Consider the following 19,815-nt stretch of genomic DNA (forward strand, 5'->3'; position numbering starts at 1 on the left):
ATATATATATACACACACACACACACACAAAACTAACCGCCATATATCTGTTGAGTTCATCCTGAGTGTCGAAGATCATGACTATAAAGGGGCTGCCGGGAACATGCTCACCCGACCACTTCACTTCCATGCGGTAGTCTCCGGGCTCTGTTGGATCGTACTTACACAAAATAGTTCGATCTTTCTGAGACTCGCGCTGCATCTCCACACGAAAGGCACCTAGTAAACACACCACAAATGTCAGAAAACTAATACAAAATTATAACCAGTTTCATGAGCATAGTATCATGCAGATGTAATTCTGTTTCAAAGTTATCGTCGATAAACACGTTTCATAACACACCTTTAGGTCCTCTGATCCTGACAGTGAGTTGGCCGGCACCAGCTCCTCTAGTGTCACAAATGAAGCGGCTCTGATATGACGCCAACACTCCATGCTCAATACCAGGGCCATAAACACGAACCTTTAGGAGCAAACGAATGTCAAGTAGTAAATATTGGCAGATCATGAGGAGTAAAACTAGCGAGTCGTATCGAAATCAGTGTAAAACTAATAAAAGGTAATACGAGGCAGATTAATACATTTATTGAGCAGGGGTAAAGACAAAATAGATTCCTTGATCAAATATGTGAGCTACCTTAGATGGGTCTGGAGCTCCAGCAACCTTAAGAGTGTAGGGTGATCCAGGTACATGCTCGCCCTCATACCTCACACTCAGAGCATGCCGTCCAGGCTCCTGTCCATAGAAGGCAACTTGTTAGCATCACATTTATTAACCGACTCACACTAATGTATCTACTTCCGTTACCCTCTTCACACTTTATTTCCTCTCCTTACTACAAAAATAATCATACATCCCTGCACTAGTAACCAAAATAATGGTCATAAATATTGTATATCTGTCCAACAAATATATTTTGCATTGTGTGTAGTACTACTAAAATCTGTCCACACACTGACGACGTATTACGATTAAATGAGGGGAGAGTGGAAGGGAGAGGAGAGTTATTATTTGGGGACAGGTACTGTAATCGGTTGGGTTATTCAGGTCATGTACATGTAAATTATTATTAATTGATGCACAAGTGACGGCACCATTCCTTCCCTCTGTCCCATCTTAGTTCCCTGCTGTCGTTTAACTTTAAGAGTGTCATATAGTCGAACTGGCTTAGTGCTTTTTCCTCATAATTACTTACCTACCGTGATTAAAGCATGTATGCTTAGGAAGAAGTGTGTGTTGTTTAGTGTGAACAAGGAGCATCATGAGGAGGTAATGCTTGCTCTCCTTCAGTCTGAATGAAATCTTTATAGCTGTCATTTTTTTTGTAAATCACACTATCATAGACTTAACTAACAGCGTAAATCGAATGCTTCCCAAAAATCCACTAGTTAACGGAATACTATATACTGTACATGGTTCGTTATAATTTATAGTTTTCAAAACTTTTAACAATAGGCATTCAGATCGTACCTGTGGTCTGATGTTGAGTGTGAAAGTGCCATCTCCGTGTTCATCTAGGTCACACAGAGCCACCTTCTGAGGCCCTGAGCAAGTGACAGTCAATTCGCCAGGACCCGCTCGCCGAGTGTCGATGAATGATTTTATTTCACTGCCGACCATCCCGTGTCGGAGGCCCTCGCCCGAGCACACTACTCTTGAGGCATCTGCTGCACTCTCTACATTGACCTTGAGTGGACAACCCCGCACCTGGCGGTCCGACCACATCACATTGAGTAAATAAGCACCAGGCACAATTGGTGTATAAACTGCCCGCCAGAGGCCTCCTCCTTGGTGTGTCAGCGAGACAGTTATGTCAGTCTTCGTGCCACTCATGGTCACGTCAGGGGCACCAGGGCCAGCTGCCGAGCCATCAATGATGAATTCTGACTGATCGCCACACCGAGCTGCAGTCAGGCCGTGACCACGGAGAGTGACTCTCGTGTGGTCGCCTGTGGATATTGGTTCGGCCCAGCCATGTACAGGCATATCTGGCAGGGGCAAATCTGCATACCACAAGCGCAGTTCATAAAGACCTTCATCTGGCGGGGTAAAGAGTAGACGTGCTCGGGAACCATTTTGGTCCATGCCTATTTCCAGTGACTGGTCATCATGGGTGACCTCACCTCGGAGTCTTCCAGGGCCTGCTTCACTCACGTCAAAGGCCAACCGTTTTTCCTCTCGAGGCGTCAACTCCAGGCGACCCTCAGCATCTTGTAGGCTTGCCCACCCACCAATGAGTCTCACACGAGCAGGGTCCACAATCTTAGGGTGGAAAGGGCTGCCTGCAACATCTCGCTTATTCCACTGGACACGCACGTCAAAGATACCCACTTCATGGGGCACATATGTTACCTGCAGATAAAAGTCAATTTTATTATGTCGTTTCAGTACTATTTTCTGATTATTAATGAAAGTCATCGTATATTATTGTACATTATCTATAAAACAATATACATGGTATGTTATTTACGGTATGAAATATGCACACAACAAAAATAAATGCCTTTTCATACAACAGTAATGACACAGAGCACACAACAAATATACATAAATCACCTGGTAAAGGCCTTCATCCTGCTTACGAACGTTGACCCGAGCTACACTGTCTGGCCCATCAACTGTAACGTGGGGCTCGCCGAGGAGGCCACGTCCATCAATGATAAAGGTGAGCGGTGTGTTGACAGCGCCGCCATCAAGTCCGGAACCCTTCACGCTGGCCAACCCTGACTCCCCAACCTCCACTGTTAGAGGTGATCCCGGCACCTTTACCAAAGAACACATTATCTTAATAGATTATACATTTCTTTAGTAAACAGGTTTCAAATATTTAGAATATAAAAACTTTGAATATGGTGTATGTAATATGCTTAATGCTTCTGATCCTCACTTAGTAGGCATCCATCAGTCTCGGGTCACTTAAACATTCTTAAATTCCACTAATGTTGTTATTATGTAGGTGTGAGCTTACCTCTTCCCCACCGTAAAGGAAGGCGACTCTGTACTGTCCTGGGGCATCAGGAACCCACTCAACAGCCTCACCCGCTGGTCCGCTCTTCACTTCCAGAGGCATCAACACTCCGGACGGGGCCACAACCTGCACCTCCAGATCAGCTATACCCGCTTCAGACTTGTCCACTGTTAAGACAAACAAATAAAGCATTCTGTAATAAGAAGTGGATTATATCATAATAAATATACTGAATCAATATTAACAAATAAAAGTTGATACAGATTTCCAGTACAGTACTTACATTTGAACAAACATGGTTCACCAACAGCAGTTACCAATTTACTGTGGTCTAGCACCACTTTGGAAGCATCGTAGGCTGTACACTGGAATGGTGAGCCCTTGACATGTTTAGTGGAGCACATTACATCTATCTTGTACGTCCCGGGGATGTGTGGAGTATATTCCGCCAGCAAGTTACCATCCTTCTGTTGATAACACTTAACTGGAACAGCCCAGTCTTGAGGCCCAGTAATCAGAACGTCGAACTCCTTTGAAGGTTGACCCAAGGTCTCTATGACGAAGGATGTGGGCTTGTTGACTCTCGCCTGGTGAAGGCCGATGCCCGTGGCTGTCACAGCATGACCAGTAGCTGGGTTACGTACACTCACTTCCAATGGCCCTCCTGCTCAACAATTTGGAAATGTTAATTATTATTTATTTATATATGTTTGAAAGAATAACAGGTGTTGGTGAACAATGAATACAGTGACAAAGATAAACACTACTAAAGACGATACTTGGACCTGTGGTACAATCCTGAACCAAGAACAGAAACCACAACACCTCCAATAAAATTATATTGCAAATTAACCATGCATAGTGAACATAAAAACGAAGAAAAAAAAGGAGAGAGAGATGGACAGAGACAGACCCGAGCACTGCCAGATACCCCCTTGTGGTGTGTGTGTGTGTGTGTGTGTGTGTGTGTGTGTTATATATTATATATATATTAAATTAATGTCTCACTTTACAGCAAGAGGAGTCTGTATCAGGAAATAACGAGGCACAGGACAGTAGTAGTCACACACCTTGAACTGGGACGCCATTGTAGCGTATATCCAGCTTGTGTGGTATGGGAGCCCTGGGGTAGAAGAGCACCTTGTACAGACCACCGCCGAGGTCCCTGATGGAGTGCTTCACATCCTGGCCGGCAGCCCGTACGCCCACAGACAGTGTTCCACGCCCAGCGCCTGCACAAAAATGTACATTTTACATACAATGATCCAAATAATGTCAAATGACCATCAAAACAATATTTATAAAGGCACAAACATTAATGTGCAGGTCATCAAGTACTGTACAGTAATATTTTTATGAGAATTTCACACATGTTATACTACAAACCTATTAAGGAACTCTGATGAATTTCCCATCCTTCTACTTAACTGCAATGATGAGTTAAGAGCAGCACAGTCTACACCAGTCTGGAGACTTTACTAACTAGTGTAGTTAACTACCACAATGGAAAAATAAACTAGTTGATAACTTTCTACCTCGCCATTTGTTTTCCGATTTGAAAAATACTGATCGATCGAAACTTTATCAGTCTCCCAGTCTAGTGTCCTTAATGAGGAATGGAGCATGTTACTCCGTGTGACTGACCTGAGGCTGGAGCAAGTTACCCCGTGACTGACCTGAGCCAGGAGCATGTTACCCCGTGTGACTGACCTGAGGCGTCCACCTTAAGTGCACACTCGTGTGTAGAGAAGCAGTCTCCTGCAGGCTGGAGGGCGACCCTACGAGGGTCGGCGGCCTCCACAGTGTAAGGTGTGCCGGTGATGGGGGCGCCCTGATGCAGCACTGCCACGCCGTACGACCCAACCTGTTCAAATCAACACTCCATTACAGTACCACAAAAATAAAAGATTAAAATCATTGCCTTGCTTGATTGACGTGACAATTTTCTATGAATTTTTATCTTAGCATTATACACTTTCATTACAGGTGAGTCCTTTTGTTTTGTCCATGGCTGTGTCCAATCTCTCTGCTAACAAATGTACCCTATATATCATTGGATTTGATTTTGTATTTTTGCCGCCGGAGGCGGCTAGTTCATTGTGCACCCCATACTTATCCTGTGAGCGGTAGCGCAAAAAGCATTACAGAGGGCACAAAAGGTCTCTATTAGACCTCAATTTAGATTATTACATAAACAATAGTTTCAGTGTTATCCCGTCTCTGGCTATAGCCGTGTTCCGTTAGACGTGTCCTATCTTAGAATATGGCTCTGTAACCTCACCTGGTCGGCCCGGTATTCAGCGCGATGCAGACCACTACGGAGTTTGACAAGCCTGGCGGGGACCTGCCCACCATCAGGGCCTGTGACACGGATGTCAAGTTCCCCGTCAAGACCCTTGGTGTCCACTGTGAAGGACGCCGTGCTGCCGGTCACCACCTGCGGTACAGAGGTCACTCGTTATTAAGGCAAGTATCTGTCTGGTTCCACTACACCTAATTCAGTTGTTTCTAGTTTCTAAGGCAACGTTTACATTTACCATCTTTCTTTCTCACCTGCTTAAGTCCGTCTCCCTTTGCTGTCACCATCTGGCTCTCTTTACGCTGTAGGTGCCGTACCTCTCGAGGCTCCAGCTCTCGGACGTCACACTTGAAGGGTGACCCTAAAGAGAGCAATTGTGTAATCAAAGGATGAAATGTGATCCACGAAGCCTCAAGAGTAGAAAATATTTCAAGATCATAATCCAATATTCTGTTAAAATAAGGAATAATCGTACGGAATAATCCAATATTCCGTACCTGTTTTGATTACTATCTTTACTAACCAAGAACATCCTCTTCGTTGAAGGTGATATTGACGAAGTGTGGAATAGGCTCATGTGGGGTAAATGTGACGTCATAAAGACCACGTGACCTGGCGGCGACCTCTGCCCTGACCGAGGCCTTGGCGGTGGTCACTACCAGCTCCAACGTGCCCTCGCCCGCCTGAGAGGCGTCCACCGTAAACGTCACCGGCCGGTTCACCTGCAAAAGGATGATTACAAGTTCTGCGAGTTGTGTGATTGAAGCACAGTAATGAACCACCGCCACACCAACTGTGTGTGCGTGTGCGTGCGGAAAACCACATTGAAATATAAAAAACTATAACGTTTTCAACCGTTAGCTACTATAGTTAGGGTCTTCTTCAGTAGCATAGCTACTGAAGAACTACAGTAGCCACACACACACCTCACTATTTTGATTGATACTAACAATAGTGGTTGTGAGAACGTTTTACTCATTTCCCATCAACCTCTCACCTTACACGTGGTTAAGATCAGGCTGTGTGTAGACTCAGTACCAAATGTTTGCAAGTTTTTGAACATGCTGACAGAAATGAATGACGTTCAACAGTAATTTAACTATTCAAAGATAATTGTCATTTACGTTATTGTATCCAATAAGTTAAATTTTATGCAACTGGACGGGTGAACACCCTAGCCTCGCCCTTGGTCAGGTTGACTCATAAAAATAAACTTGTGAGACCAGGTTGTTGCCAATCTTTAATTCAGATTTCTTTGCACCTTTGTGTTTATGACCTTAATGCTACATTGTTTATGTTGCTGAAAAGAAGGACTTGTTGACATTGTGTGTGGAGAACACTGACTGGACCCTCTGTTCCTCCTGGCCACTGGTGCCTGTTTACAGACTACTGGGTCCTTCCAACTCCCCCGAAGCCTAGATACACAGCAGGCCAGCTCTGTCCTCGGTAACACCTCGCTTGACCCAATGTTCACATCTGCAAGAGCTTCACCCGGGTAAATATTACTTTTAGCAATTTAAGGCAATAAATACGATTTAATTTTTAGCATACAGTAGTTCTGAACACCTCAAAAGGTGTTTTAAAATAAAGTTTCAATTACAATTATAATTTGAGATCATTTGTGGAGGTGCTGGGCGCAGCTGCACTATATGCACAATAATTGACCTGAGTCTGAAACGTATGTGCAAATGAGATGATGACAATGGATCAAACAAGTCGTCCTGACAAGGACACCGAAATATTCCTCAGACCTGTCAAACTGTACAGCAGGTCACAGGTTACGGCCGTCTCCTCCTACACTACTCTCGGGTGCAAGAGTGACCTTATGACCCGCGCTGTAGTGGGCAGGCAGCCGCATGCAGCGCATGGCATGCATTGTTGTTTAATACTACGGTAATGCAACTGACCTTAGAGTGGTCGAGGCCGGTGACCTGCACCTTGGTGACATCATAGATGTTGCAGGTGAAGGGCGAGCCACCGACGCTCTCGCCATCCATGATGACATTGATGGTGTGCGGGCCCACCTCCAGCGGCTGGAACTCTGCCGTCATCTTCTTGGGCAGCTCACCGCACAGCTTGACCGGCACGTGCGCTCCTGACGGCGATGTAACCTGCCCACACAATATCATTTGACTTTTCAAAAGGTAATCAAAATAGGTTTTATATACACGACCATATACATGAGTGTGACAGATATGAAGAGAACGCGAGACTTGCTGAATTTAGGGCGTGAACTGACCTGGACGAGGCAGTCGGTGACGTCGGCGGTGCGCGGGTCCACTGTGATGACTGCGGCCCGCGCCAGGGAGGACATCTTGAGCCCCGCGCCGGACACCACCACCTGACTGCTGTCACTCACACGACACTTGAACGGTGACCCTGTCAGGACACCAGTATGCGTTAGCGCGCACCCTAGCCCTGGCAAGTGTTACGTGTGTGTTGGGGGGAGTGGGCAAGTGTTGTGCATACCGTGTATCAGTGCTATACAGACATAGTTGATGAGAGCTGATGTATCTCATACATTAATGAAGTGTGTCAATGACTGGGTTAGCACGACTCTGCCCCAACTCGTAGGCATATACCTTGCCACTGAATTTACAAGTAGAATTATAAAACGCGACTCACAGAGTGCACTCTTGGTATTGAAAGCCCATAGTAGTAGCACCCAGAAAATAATCAGATATTCAAACAAATGACTGCCAAATTAAACAGGTTTGAGATTAAATTCCTCTGGATACCAATGCATGTTAGCATCTCAAAGCACGACACTGTTGACTTGCTTGCAAAGATAGCCTGCAGCAAACTAGTTTCATAAATTAATATAGGTACAGTATTTCATTAGCAGTGACAAAGAAAATGAAACGAATATCTGATAATTTTACTGATCTAACAAATTCACAAATACCTGAAAGCTGTGCCATTAAATATTATGATTAGTAGGAACAGACATTTATATACGGAACTAATATGGCAAGAACTCGGCAATGCGAAGTAATAAGAGGCCAGAATACGTCAGGGATACAGACGTATTTGACAGCTCTAAACAAACTCAAGTGCAACACACCATGTGTTAACTAGGCAAGAGGAAAACATGCACTCCCTTGAAACATTACCTTGTAGAATGTCCCATATTGCCTGACTTCCGACCCCAGGGTTGAGATCTGCGCATCTCTGTAAAATCTATCCGAATTCGCCATTTCGTTGCATGTTTTTCCATGTGGGCGCGTGCTTGTGTTTGCTTGTGTGCTCATGCGAGTGTGTATGGAGGGGGGGGGGGGAGACTTACCGTGAAGGGGTACCCCAGGCAGGTCCGTCTGGGACAACCTGCGGACCAAACTCTTGAACATGATGGCTGCCTCCAGGTCCTCCCGGCTATATATCTTCTTATTTCCGCTTCCTAGCGTCACTTATACCCATTTATCAACCAAATTCCGCTTAACCACGTTCTTCGCGACGCGCGTTTGCACACTCATATCTAATACGATAACACGACACTTAAGGTGGCGCTGTGCATGTCGTTTCCTCAGGTTAAGCACCACTGGGTCTGTCTAGTGAGTGGATTGGCGTTACGTCCTTGGTTATGGGCACCTCAGCATGCCAAATAATAACCACCCATCTTCCGGCAGGGTATGCAGTCATACCCAGTACTTGTGGGGACGGGACGCGCCGACATGCCCGCCCCTCACTTGAAGAAAGGACACTCCTGTGTCACACTACCTAGCAGCTCAGGGGCAGCCGGCGCCTCTCCAAGTCTGGCTTCACATCCATTAAATCAGGTGAAAACTTGTACACAGTCAACACACCACCAGGACCACTCGTCAACTGAATGGTAAACAAAATAATAGGGGTGGGGGGGGGAGGGGCGGTGAATGTGAAGTGCTTGGGGGTATATGTGGGGGAGAGGGGGAAGAAGGTTGGGTGGGGGGGGGGGAATACACGGACAATGGGTCAGGTGTGGTAGACAGACCACCAGTGTTGTGGCTGTGGCCAAACCGTCACTTCCACGATAAAATCAGATTTATCTGCGTGTATCATTAGCTCTGTTGACATCACACCTGTCCTTCCTCACCTGCACTCAATGTATATATAAAACAAAGCAAAAACCAGTTCAGTTTTGTCGAATTACCAAAGCAACTTATCAACAGTATTCAGCTATACACGACATTAATAAATAATAACACCGCAGGATCCTGAGCCAGTAGCAGTGTTGGTGGGTTTACACGAGTAAACCAGGATGGTTATGTATACAACACTTTTGTTGTCTGTTCTCTGGCTTACACTGTACACCCACGCTACGAGGTCATCTAGACTTGTGTCAGTGTCAGGACTCGGCTCCCGTAACCCCATACGAGCTCCCGTGACCCCTCCACAATCTCCCATGTCTCCCCCCCTTCCTCGTCAAAATATTTAGGTCCCCACTTTCTAAATAAAAAACTGACAAGTATCGTAGCACATCTGTTTTAAGTCTAGCCCTCTGAGTGTCGTTTCTCTGCCCGTATGATAACCAGGATAGCATATCTGCAACCCCCCCCCCCTCCGTAGTGGCAGGTATCTGGTTATCAGCTTATCATGGCTCTATCTCATTGTTTTTTTGTTCCCATACACTGATATATTTAGGGTAATTTTTGTGCTGAGGACACTTATTTTTGTGTAACTTTTGTCTATATGCTCACATCCCAGGCGTGATTATTCACCCAAGGTGTTAACATTCTCCTTGATCTAGCACGAACATTCACAAGATGCCGTGCCGCCAACATTCGTGTTCACAAGCAAGGCACTTGTCACTCACCTGGAACAGGCAAGCCATTGAACTTGACCGAGAGTGTATGGACGGCGGCCTCCTTGGGCTTGAAATTCACCCGGAACCTGGCATGACCTTCAGACTGGACGTAGTTGGGGACGTTGCGACCATTCACCGACACGATGATCTCCAGGTTGCCAGCGCCGGCCTGCGACGCGTCGACTGTGGCCCAACACAACGCATACATTAAATTACAATTTCCAGACAGACACAATAACGTGGCTGAAACAGTGAGGCACCAGCCTCGTACATCTGAAAATAAAGGCCAGGACATTTCGGTCCATCTTGGACCATTATCAAGGACGGAGCGAAACGTCGTCACTTCCTTTGTTTTCAGATGTGTGGATATAGTGTCTTAATAACTATCTCTTACTAAAAGGCTCATTTCTCTGTGTTCACTAGCATCAATAATTCTTGTTTATTATACGGGTATTGCAAATAATATAGAGATATCAGTAAACAAAAAAAAACGATAATTATGAAGACTGACTGGAGAAGTAGACGGGCTTAGCGACGATACCCGTGGCGACTTCGGTGACCCTGACTTTGGTGGCGTCGTAGGCCTTGACGAGGAAGGGCGACCCTGGCACCAACATCCCCGCCACCCGCACCTCCACGCTGTGGTCACCTGCAGCAACACGACACAAGTAGTAAATAAACACACACAGCCCTCTAATGCCAGAAACACTAACACTGAAATATGTTTTCCATTGTTTTGCTCCACAGGAAAGGAAGGCGTGAAATTGGAGCGCCAATTGGCCCAGTTACCCAGTAACGTGATCACTGTGACAGTGTCTCGTATCATTTTAAAACTAAAGGACAAAAGTTCAAATGTGTAACTATTAGAATTGTTATATTTGTGACAAGATTTCAGAAATAAAATAAATTCTTTGATTTTGAATGAATAATGATGTGGAGGAGGTGCACAACTGACCGACTTCAGTGGGGGTGTACTCCACCAGGAGTTTACCCTCGTCGTTGGTAGAGACGCGGGGCTCCAGGTTTTGGCGGGACGGAGACAACACCTTCACCTCCAGCTGCTCCTCACTTGCCTGCACCCACAGAATACGACACAAAACATTAACTCTAGCGCTTTGTGACACAGTGACAAGTTTCATATGGTTCTTGTTCAGAATTACATCATATTTTAAATACAAGAACTTGAGAAAAGCAAAATTGTGATAAAGCAAACAGATATATACTTGTGATTGAATCTTTAAGAGATTGACCCTTGTATTCTTTTGTTATGAACTAGACGATGAAGAGACGTTATGAGCCGACCTGAGAGTCGACAGTGAAGGTTGCCGGCAGGTCGACGGGGACCTTCTCCAGTCCGGTGCCAGCCACCGTCACTCGCGACACGTCCACCACCTCGCACGAGAACGGCGAGCCCGGCACGTTCTCCCCGTTAAACTTGAGCTCCACCACATGTGGCTTGGCTTCTTTGGGAGTGAAGGAAATGGCGTAGACATGATTGCCCTGAGCCTGGGCGCTGGTGGGGACCTGACCATTGTTGACAGTCACCTCCAGGTTTCCTGGTCCAGCATTATTCGTCTCCACTGCGGGACATAACCATAACTTGGGTTAACTCTGTACTGCTGCTATTGAACTCAGAATTTATTAATGATGGATTTGTTGTTAGTTTACACCAAATTTGATATTCCACAAATAACTACAAATGCGTGGTAGCATTTTGACCACAATTAGATTTTAATCTAGTGCGGGAGTAATAGAAACTTACCAAGAAAAGTGACAGGCTTGGCGACCATGCCACGATCAACTGGGCGAACCTTGATGGCCGACACGTCGTACACCTTACAGCTGAAGGGGGAGCCAGGGATCTCCTCGCCGCCGTACGCCACGTGGATTCTATGCTCGCCAGCATTGCGAGGTGCAAACTCCACTCTGAAGGTGTGATCGCCGTTGTCGCGGATCTGCGATGCCACGGTGAGTCCATTGGGGCCTATACAGACGCGGCCCAGTTAGTGTGGCCCTATGCTACGCCGGGGTTGGTGGTGGGCAAGAATGCCTGGGGCATCAGTTTGGGGGAAGGGGGCCTTGTGGGCACATGAGCAGGTAAGGATACAGGTAAAGGAGCTGGCAGATATGGGCACAGGTAGACAGGCAGTCTCGGTTAACAACATTACAGGTATTATGAGGATGGTGGATAAAGCAGGACCGGGAGAAGGCTGGGGTGTAATTATCACAGCTAGCAAACTTGGTTATTTTTTCCAGCCAGGGATGGTAAGACAGTGGCGGAGGAACACGGGATGGAGAGAGGACGCCTGGCATAACATACCAGTTAATGTTAGGCTAGGAGGAAGATACTGGATGCCATAGGTCAGGTTAACACGGTCATTTCAGGGGCACACATGGTCAATGGTCATTAAGAGATTCATCTTTAGGTAACTACTGTTTGTCAAAATAAACTTTGTCACTCATGAAAAAAAAGGCAAGTCTGAGTATGAGCCACCTCGAAGTCTCTGCGTCGTGCGCACGTCCCGCGTCTGAAAGAAAAAGAGTCATTGGCGGATAATGTAAGTCAGACTGGTAGTGGGTGGTCGTGTGTCATGAAGCGGCACGAGAGCAGCCATCACCTCCTCACGGTCAATACGCTAGGCAAGCCACACCCACCACCACAACTAACGTGTACTCCTATAAACAGCGGGTTTAAACCATGCTCACCGGGAAGGTTAAATGTAGCTAGTGCAAAAAAAAATATAAAATAAAAGTCATGCAAGAGTGCGACAAATTCGAGGCCTTCCTCAGGCGTGGAGGGGGGTGAGGAAGGGCGGCCGTGCCTCGCCACACCCATGCCAAGGCTATAAGCTAAGTGGTAGAAACAAGGGTTAGTACTGTTAGTAAGCGCGCTGGTGTTTTCTCGAGCGTCCTGAAAAGGAAATACATGTGTGAGGAAACAAATTAGAAAACGGAACGGAAATGATAGAAAACCAACACAGAAATAATATTTCAGTGTAAACCGGAAATGAAGACCTTCCTGAATGGTCGGAAAAGTTATATTAGATAACTATGTGCATAACCACTTAATGAATACTGACAGCACAGCATTAGTCGAAGTAAGTTTTTTTTTTAATGTAATGTGACATGCAAAATACAGAACATGTGAATTAGAACGTAATTTTCCCCCCAAAAATATCACTTTACAGAAGAGTGTTCAGAAGTTATCATTTAGTATCAAAACAGATCCAAAACTCAAGAGGTATATATACTCTTTATATATATAACAAATTTGTTAGGCAAAGACCGCCAAGTTGGGCCCAAGGATGCCACGGAGTTTGCACCATCGTAGTACAGTATTTATATGTCATTTGCTGAAGTTAAATCTCACACCAGAAGAAAAGTAATAATCTAGAATCTGGAGAAGAGACTCGAGACAGTGTTAGTGCCAACTGCGGTGGTCTGCGACCCGTCCGACGGACTCTTAAAGAGTCATTCATCGCTGTTATGTGTCTTGAGGTCATTTGTCAGTGTAGAATAGAAACTGAAGAGGTGGTTCTCAAGAGGCTTGTAGTTGTAATATGCCAACTAATTGCAATCTAATTATCTGCAGATAGATGACAATCGAGCAATCTTGAGCTGACAAGATTTGTGAAACTTTCACACAAACAAGGAAAGTTTGTGCATTTTACCCAGTGTAGGGTATGAATACCGTATATACGGTATTGACACAAAATGTAAAACTTACTCAGTGTACTGTATATACATCACAAACACGGATCACAGCAAACTGTGTATACATTTAAATACACGCTATCATAAATATAAACGAGTATTTCAGAAACTCGTACCAAATGACATTCGCAAACTGTGCGGAAGATTGAAATCCGAAACACGCCTCTGTAAACAATAATCTAAATATTAAACATTAAAAACATTTGACAGCCGTGAAGTGTAGAGCGACACATTGACACCGTCAATACCACGCTGACACTGGAAATGACCCCACACTCACATTAACACACACACAGAGGGTTCCTCTACGCTGGCATCTTCAGATAAATTTACCAGAACAGACACCAAGGAGACGTTCGGAAAGTTGCTGGAAGGCCAGTCAAGTTGTCTTCCGCACAAAAAATTTATGTTTTTTTATTAAATATTTAAAAGCATCAGACATCATATACTTTTGGATTTCGATTACAATTACGTAATAAGACTAATCAAACCAGAGGGAATGAAGATTAGTGGCCTAAGAGGCTCACACAGCCTTTCGAAACTCTGGACCCCGAGGCCCGGCCTAGGACCAAGGTGTGGCTCCAGGCTGGGAAGTAGAACTGCCGAAATCCTCTCCAAGTACACTAGGAATAGGATAAACCCTACTACCAACTCTTAAAGAACTCCACTCATCATCTCTCCATTATGATATGTCATAGCTCACCGAGACCCTTTACATTAATCCTGTATGGATTAATGTAAAGTCCTTCATACAACATAGCACTCAAACCAATACACCATCCTCCTCCTGTAGTTTCCATAGGACTACTTGTGAGGAACAGTGTCAAACACACACACACTCACAATCGAGGAAGATGCAGTCTGTTCAGTCCTCTCTTTCCTATTTGATTGCTGTCATCTTGTAGAACACATTGGTTACGTAGGACTTTCCATCGGTGAATGCATGTCGATGTTTGGAAACAAAACATTTACTTGTTCTCGAACAATTCTTCTAATCAGTCTCTCAAAGACTTGGCAGAAAGTAAGTTCATTCATGTGTTTGCTGAAAATGCTAAACTGGCGAGAACGATCAAAATAGAAGAGAATTGCAATACATTGCAAAAAAGTCAGTAGAGTTAAATACAAATAATTGTAAAGTGACTAAAACAGAAACTGAAACCAAGTAGGCCAAGAAGATAATACACAATGAAGGGGGAACCACTTTCCTGAATCAAGCAAAGAAGAATACCTAGAAGCAGATACAATACCCAGTGATACCCCAGAAGCACACATGAATAGCATATCAACAACATATTCGAATCTTGTAAGTATCAGAATAGCATTCGCCAAACTAAATAAGACATTCATTCGTAAGATTTAGTATGCAGCACCGACAGTGTCCACCTCAAAAAAAAAGATCCATAAATTTGAATAAGTACAGAGACATGCACCAAAGGCTTGACCCAAGACCACGTGGAATAGGGTATGAAGAAAGGCTGAAGAAGATAGGAGAAAATACCTGGAGGAATTGACAGGGGGTAGCAATGGAGGTAATCTTTACAATGAACAACATTGTAACAAGACGACACAAGTGGAAGTTAGAGTCACGGAAGAACTAGACATATTATGAAAAACATCTCTAGTATGAGAGTAGGAAAATAGTGACGTAGATGAGATGGTAGTAGATGACAAACGTCATCCGCAATTTTAAAAGTAGACATAAGAGAATAGTACTTCGTGAGTAATTTTATCAATCTAGGAAGCGGGATCCCTACAGTTGAAGCTCGATATTGCAGATACAAATAGGTGCGCCTGCACGCTCTCTTCTCTCGTTTCTCCTCCCTCCCTTTCTCTCCCTCCCTCCCCCTCTCTTTCTTTCTCTCTTTCTCTCTCATTTCAGTCCATTAAAATTCACCATATAATTACTTCAAATTCTAAGCTAATTGTTACTCAATTTATATAAAAAATATAAGTGCTTTAGACTGCTTAGTCCAGCCATTATTGTAACGATTTGAATTAGTAATGAAAACGTTTCTAATTCTAATTCGTAATGAGATGAGGGAGGAGGATTTCGTTAAAGAAATGTTAAAGCACATAAATGTAAACTTTCATGGTAAGATAAACAAGGTTAATAAAACATTAGAGGGAATTAGAAACAGTTAAACATTGCCATATACTGAGCAAATTAAAATAAGAAATTGTAAAAATATAAAGGAAATAAAAAGAAATCCAGTCTGTTAATTAAGAATTAAAATAATATAAATCCAAGATAAAAGCAAGCCATGTAAAAGCTGCAAGGCAGAGAGCAGTTAGAGAGCAAGAAACAGCTTAGGTCAGATAAATCCCCATAAATGCAAATGTTAGATCAAGGATAAATACATATCATAACAGAAAACGTGGAATGGACAGTGTTTGAGTGTGAAGATCGTGGCATCATGAGCCGATAGACTTGTGCAAGAGGAAAACCTGATAAAAAACAGCTAATGAAGAGCACAATATTTTAGTATAATCGAACAAATAACAGGCTACAGAAGAATGTGCAATGCATTACAATCCAAACACACACACACGCACACACACACACACACACACACACACACACACACTTAGTTAATCTTCAGTCTTCACCTATGTTAAGTAAATAGAACAATAACGGAGAAAAGATGAAGAAAACAAAGACAGTGCAAGAACAAGTATCCGGACAGATTTACAAAGGTGACAGTAAAGATGAAGCCAAGTAAAAAAAAAATCTTAAGTAATGAATTATTGACTTGAGAAAAACATTAGCATAGAGTTAGAAGGTTGAGTTTATTAGTCAAATTGTCAAACGAGGAACACTGAATAATAGATTACAATTAAATGCAAATAGCCATGCCAAAAAAAAATTTAATTTCATACAAAATTTACATAAAAACTGGATGGACTGAATATTAAAAAATGCAGGCCTATGAATAAAAATGAGTGAGCTGCTTAACTGAAACTAAATCAAATAAGACTATCTTTAGTGAAATCACATTACAAAAAAAGGAAAAAAGGGTGTTTGAAGAAATAACAGTACGGTACTGGTAAGAGATCCTCTTCAAGTTAATGAAGTTTGACTGCACAGAACAATATACAAATCCCAAACATTGCAAATTTACGTGCAAGGAGACAAAAATATTTGTGTATAAATAAATATAAAGAGAATGTAGTAAATAAATAACCCAAACCCCACACACGAAGTAAAATGAAAGTGACGTTTGGGTCCGTCCTGGATGCTTGACAAATCGCAACTGAGAAAGTGGAAACTTGTGTCAGTATAACCCCAATAGGGAAGCCGAGGTGAGAAAAAGTAACAATACAATCAACAATTTTACAAAGTAGTCATATCATACCCTTGGTAAGAGTAGGTTAACATGCACAATATTGAATGTAGAAACCCTCATGAAAATGGGCTTATTAGCAGAGTCGACCAAGAAAGAGAAAAGCAATTATCAGGACAAATGAGGGGACCTTTGACAAGCCGCTGGTTTCCTGTCCTCCTCGAGGCCACTAATGTGTTAGTGGCCCTCGGGTAAATTCAGGTTAGGAAACTTTAGTTTATACTAAAATTCGGACAGCTTATGAAGCTGAAACAAAAGGTAAATGGACAATTAAATTTCTCAATTTGATTTGATAATTCAATTTTTTAATTTAAATGTACCAGACATAAAATTGGCAACCCATCCTCCTAAAATGATAGTATTGTACTTATAGCAAGCGTTTGGTCACACATACAAATATACACCTATATTCTGTTTGCGGGGGGGGGGGGGGGAGCCAAGAATCTCTGAATAAACAAGCTACATCAAAACAGATACAGAACTGGAAAATGTGAAATACAAACATGATAGACTGGAATATTAAAGATGGAACGGTACTGTATAAAGACCTAACCAAAACAGCATTCCAAAGAAACCTAATTAAATTAAGGTGTATATGAATATTTTATAAAACTAATAAAGTATTGGATATAATAATTTCGGCTGCATACAGTATGTATTATGCAAAACATTGCTCAGTCCTCGACTAGAATACAGGAAAAATACAAAAATTTGCTAAACAGGTGATGGAAACCAATGGAAAAGAAGGCAAGAGTTTTGGAACAAAGAGAAAACATCTTAACTTATAAACCTCTCAGAAATTTAAACTGGTTTTAAATTAATGCAATAAAGTGAGAATAAATATATTTTGAAAAAGTAATAGTGTAACAGCAAAAGAATAAAAATACAGAAAACACTTTAAAATATCACTGAACCAACGAAAGACATGTGTAAGGCATTAAACAAATTCAGTGTATATGGAATATATTTTTGTTTAGTGAACCAACATTATACCAGCAACAAATTAATAAAATGAAGTTCACTGAAATAAATACGAAAATATAGACACTATAAATAAATATTGATAAAATAAAGCTGTAGGATCAGACATCACCCTGGAACCTAGAAGAATGTGAGAAAGAACTTTGCTAACCACTTTTGGATTATTCAGATTGTCATGTCAAGATGGGTAAATTAACAGCAAATGGCAAATTTTCAATTGTTTGCCAGAATATAAAAGGATAGTGAGAGGCCCTCTAAACAAAGATCCTATCTACCTGACAAGTGCGTCTGTTAAAATACTTTAGAAACCAAGAAGAAAAAAGTAAGTGAAAAATCTGGAGGGAGAAATGTGTTACTAATCAAACAATTCTGTTATAGGTTGTGAAAATCTTGTACACTATGTCAAACTTAGTGAGCTTCCGCAACAGTATAAATTCAACAAAGTGGAAGAATAGGTGGCATTTCATGGACTTAAAAAAGCTTTTGAGAGTTCCCTATAATAGTAATAACATTTCAAACTACAAAATAAAGAAAGAATAAAAAGTGCGTTTAGTTATGCACTAAATTAGAGCACTAGAGAATTTTTAATCTGAAAAAAATTTAAATGATGATTAAAGAAAACTGTTACCACGCTGCAGTTACCACTGGGGTTTCCACAAGGATTAGTACTGACCCCGGAAGTAACTAGTGGGGTTACCCAGCTAGCACCAGTACTGGTGCTAGCCGGGTAACTACTACTGTTAGCCAGCAACAGTACCAGTACTGTTGAGGCAAGTCACTACCCAAGCCTGCATGTAAACAACCAGGAGTCCACACTATATGAAGCTCAATACATCTGCAACAGGTCATATTTTATATATTTTAAATTTAAAAATAGAAACCGATAATTAATGCAGCTCAGATAAGGTGATGTGAGTGAGCAGATGGTGCAATTTTCACTTCAGTTTTAGTAAAATATCCATTACAGAGGTGCTCCGTGTGGAATGATGAAGTAATCCCATCCTGCACAATATGCTGTCAACAATCCACACACACAAGTGAGGGCCGAGAGGAAGTTACTTACCCTCAACAGACACTTCCACATCCTCCACAGAACCGGTGACGTTGGAGATGGTAAAGAACGAGGTCTTCCCTACAGCTGTGGCTGCTAGCGACTGTCCACTCACTACAATGCGGTTGGGGTCTGCCTGCACCTGCAGATTTTAAAAAGGGAAATTGTAAATGCTAATGAATGAGCTCGCCAAAGGTGCTACAGCATGATATCTTCAATTACATCTAACATAACATAAAGGCTCGAATTCCCGTAGTTATATAAACTTCAGCAAGCAATGTACTATATTTTACTAAAAAAATGTAGTAATATATATACAGTTTCACACGTTATAGGGAAGTAGTGTGAATTTGACATTGAAAAAAAAAACTTTGCCGGATTAACAGGTTGCACGAAAGAGTATTAAACATTAGCTTAGAACCACCAGCTTGTGGTGGTTCATCACAAGGGTGATTATCAGATTCATCACAACACATGCCGAGATGACGACGGCTTCCTTTTCTCGCACGAGTAACCGAACCTCAAACTGAATATATGTGGACGGAATTCCTAGCTTGACACGTCTATGTCCAAAATACTAGCAGACAATTAAGGTTCCCTAAGTCCTCTTAAAGAAAATATATCAACATGCTTCTCGTGTGTTTTAGGGATTTACAACTACATATCCTTTGATTTTCAA

At 42.7% G+C, this 19,815-nt stretch overlaps 1 protein-coding gene across 1 annotated transcript in view; it reads right to left on the reverse strand.

The window, feature by feature from the left end:
- LOC123760316 (filamin-type immunoglobulin domains fbug) overlaps positions 1 to 19,815 on the reverse strand; it is a 129,600-nt gene that overhangs the window by 1,516 nt on the left and 108,269 nt on the right. Inside the window, 20 exon segments of the mRNA XM_045745894.2 lie at positions 38 to 219; positions 344 to 464; positions 639 to 737; positions 1,473 to 2,354; positions 2,559 to 2,765; positions 2,971 to 3,137; positions 3,254 to 3,634; positions 4,041 to 4,202; positions 4,681 to 4,834; positions 5,252 to 5,407; positions 5,524 to 5,630; positions 5,793 to 5,991; positions 7,177 to 7,380; positions 7,509 to 7,648; positions 10,059 to 10,232; positions 10,561 to 10,698; positions 11,005 to 11,122; positions 11,352 to 11,629; positions 11,812 to 12,033; positions 19,149 to 19,278. Of these exon segments, the coding sequence (XP_045601850.2) occupies positions 38 to 219; positions 344 to 464; positions 639 to 737; positions 1,473 to 2,354; positions 2,559 to 2,765; positions 2,971 to 3,137; positions 3,254 to 3,634; positions 4,041 to 4,202; positions 4,681 to 4,834; positions 5,252 to 5,407; positions 5,524 to 5,630; positions 5,793 to 5,991; positions 7,177 to 7,380; positions 7,509 to 7,648; positions 10,059 to 10,232; positions 10,561 to 10,698; positions 11,005 to 11,122; positions 11,352 to 11,629; positions 11,812 to 12,033; positions 19,149 to 19,278 (4,221 nt within the window).

Source organism: Procambarus clarkii, chromosome 39, assembly GCF_040958095.1.
Source record: "Procambarus clarkii isolate CNS0578487 chromosome 39, FALCON_Pclarkii_2.0, whole genome shotgun sequence".
Taxonomy (NCBI): Eukaryota; Metazoa; Arthropoda; class Malacostraca; order Decapoda; family Cambaridae; genus Procambarus; species Procambarus clarkii.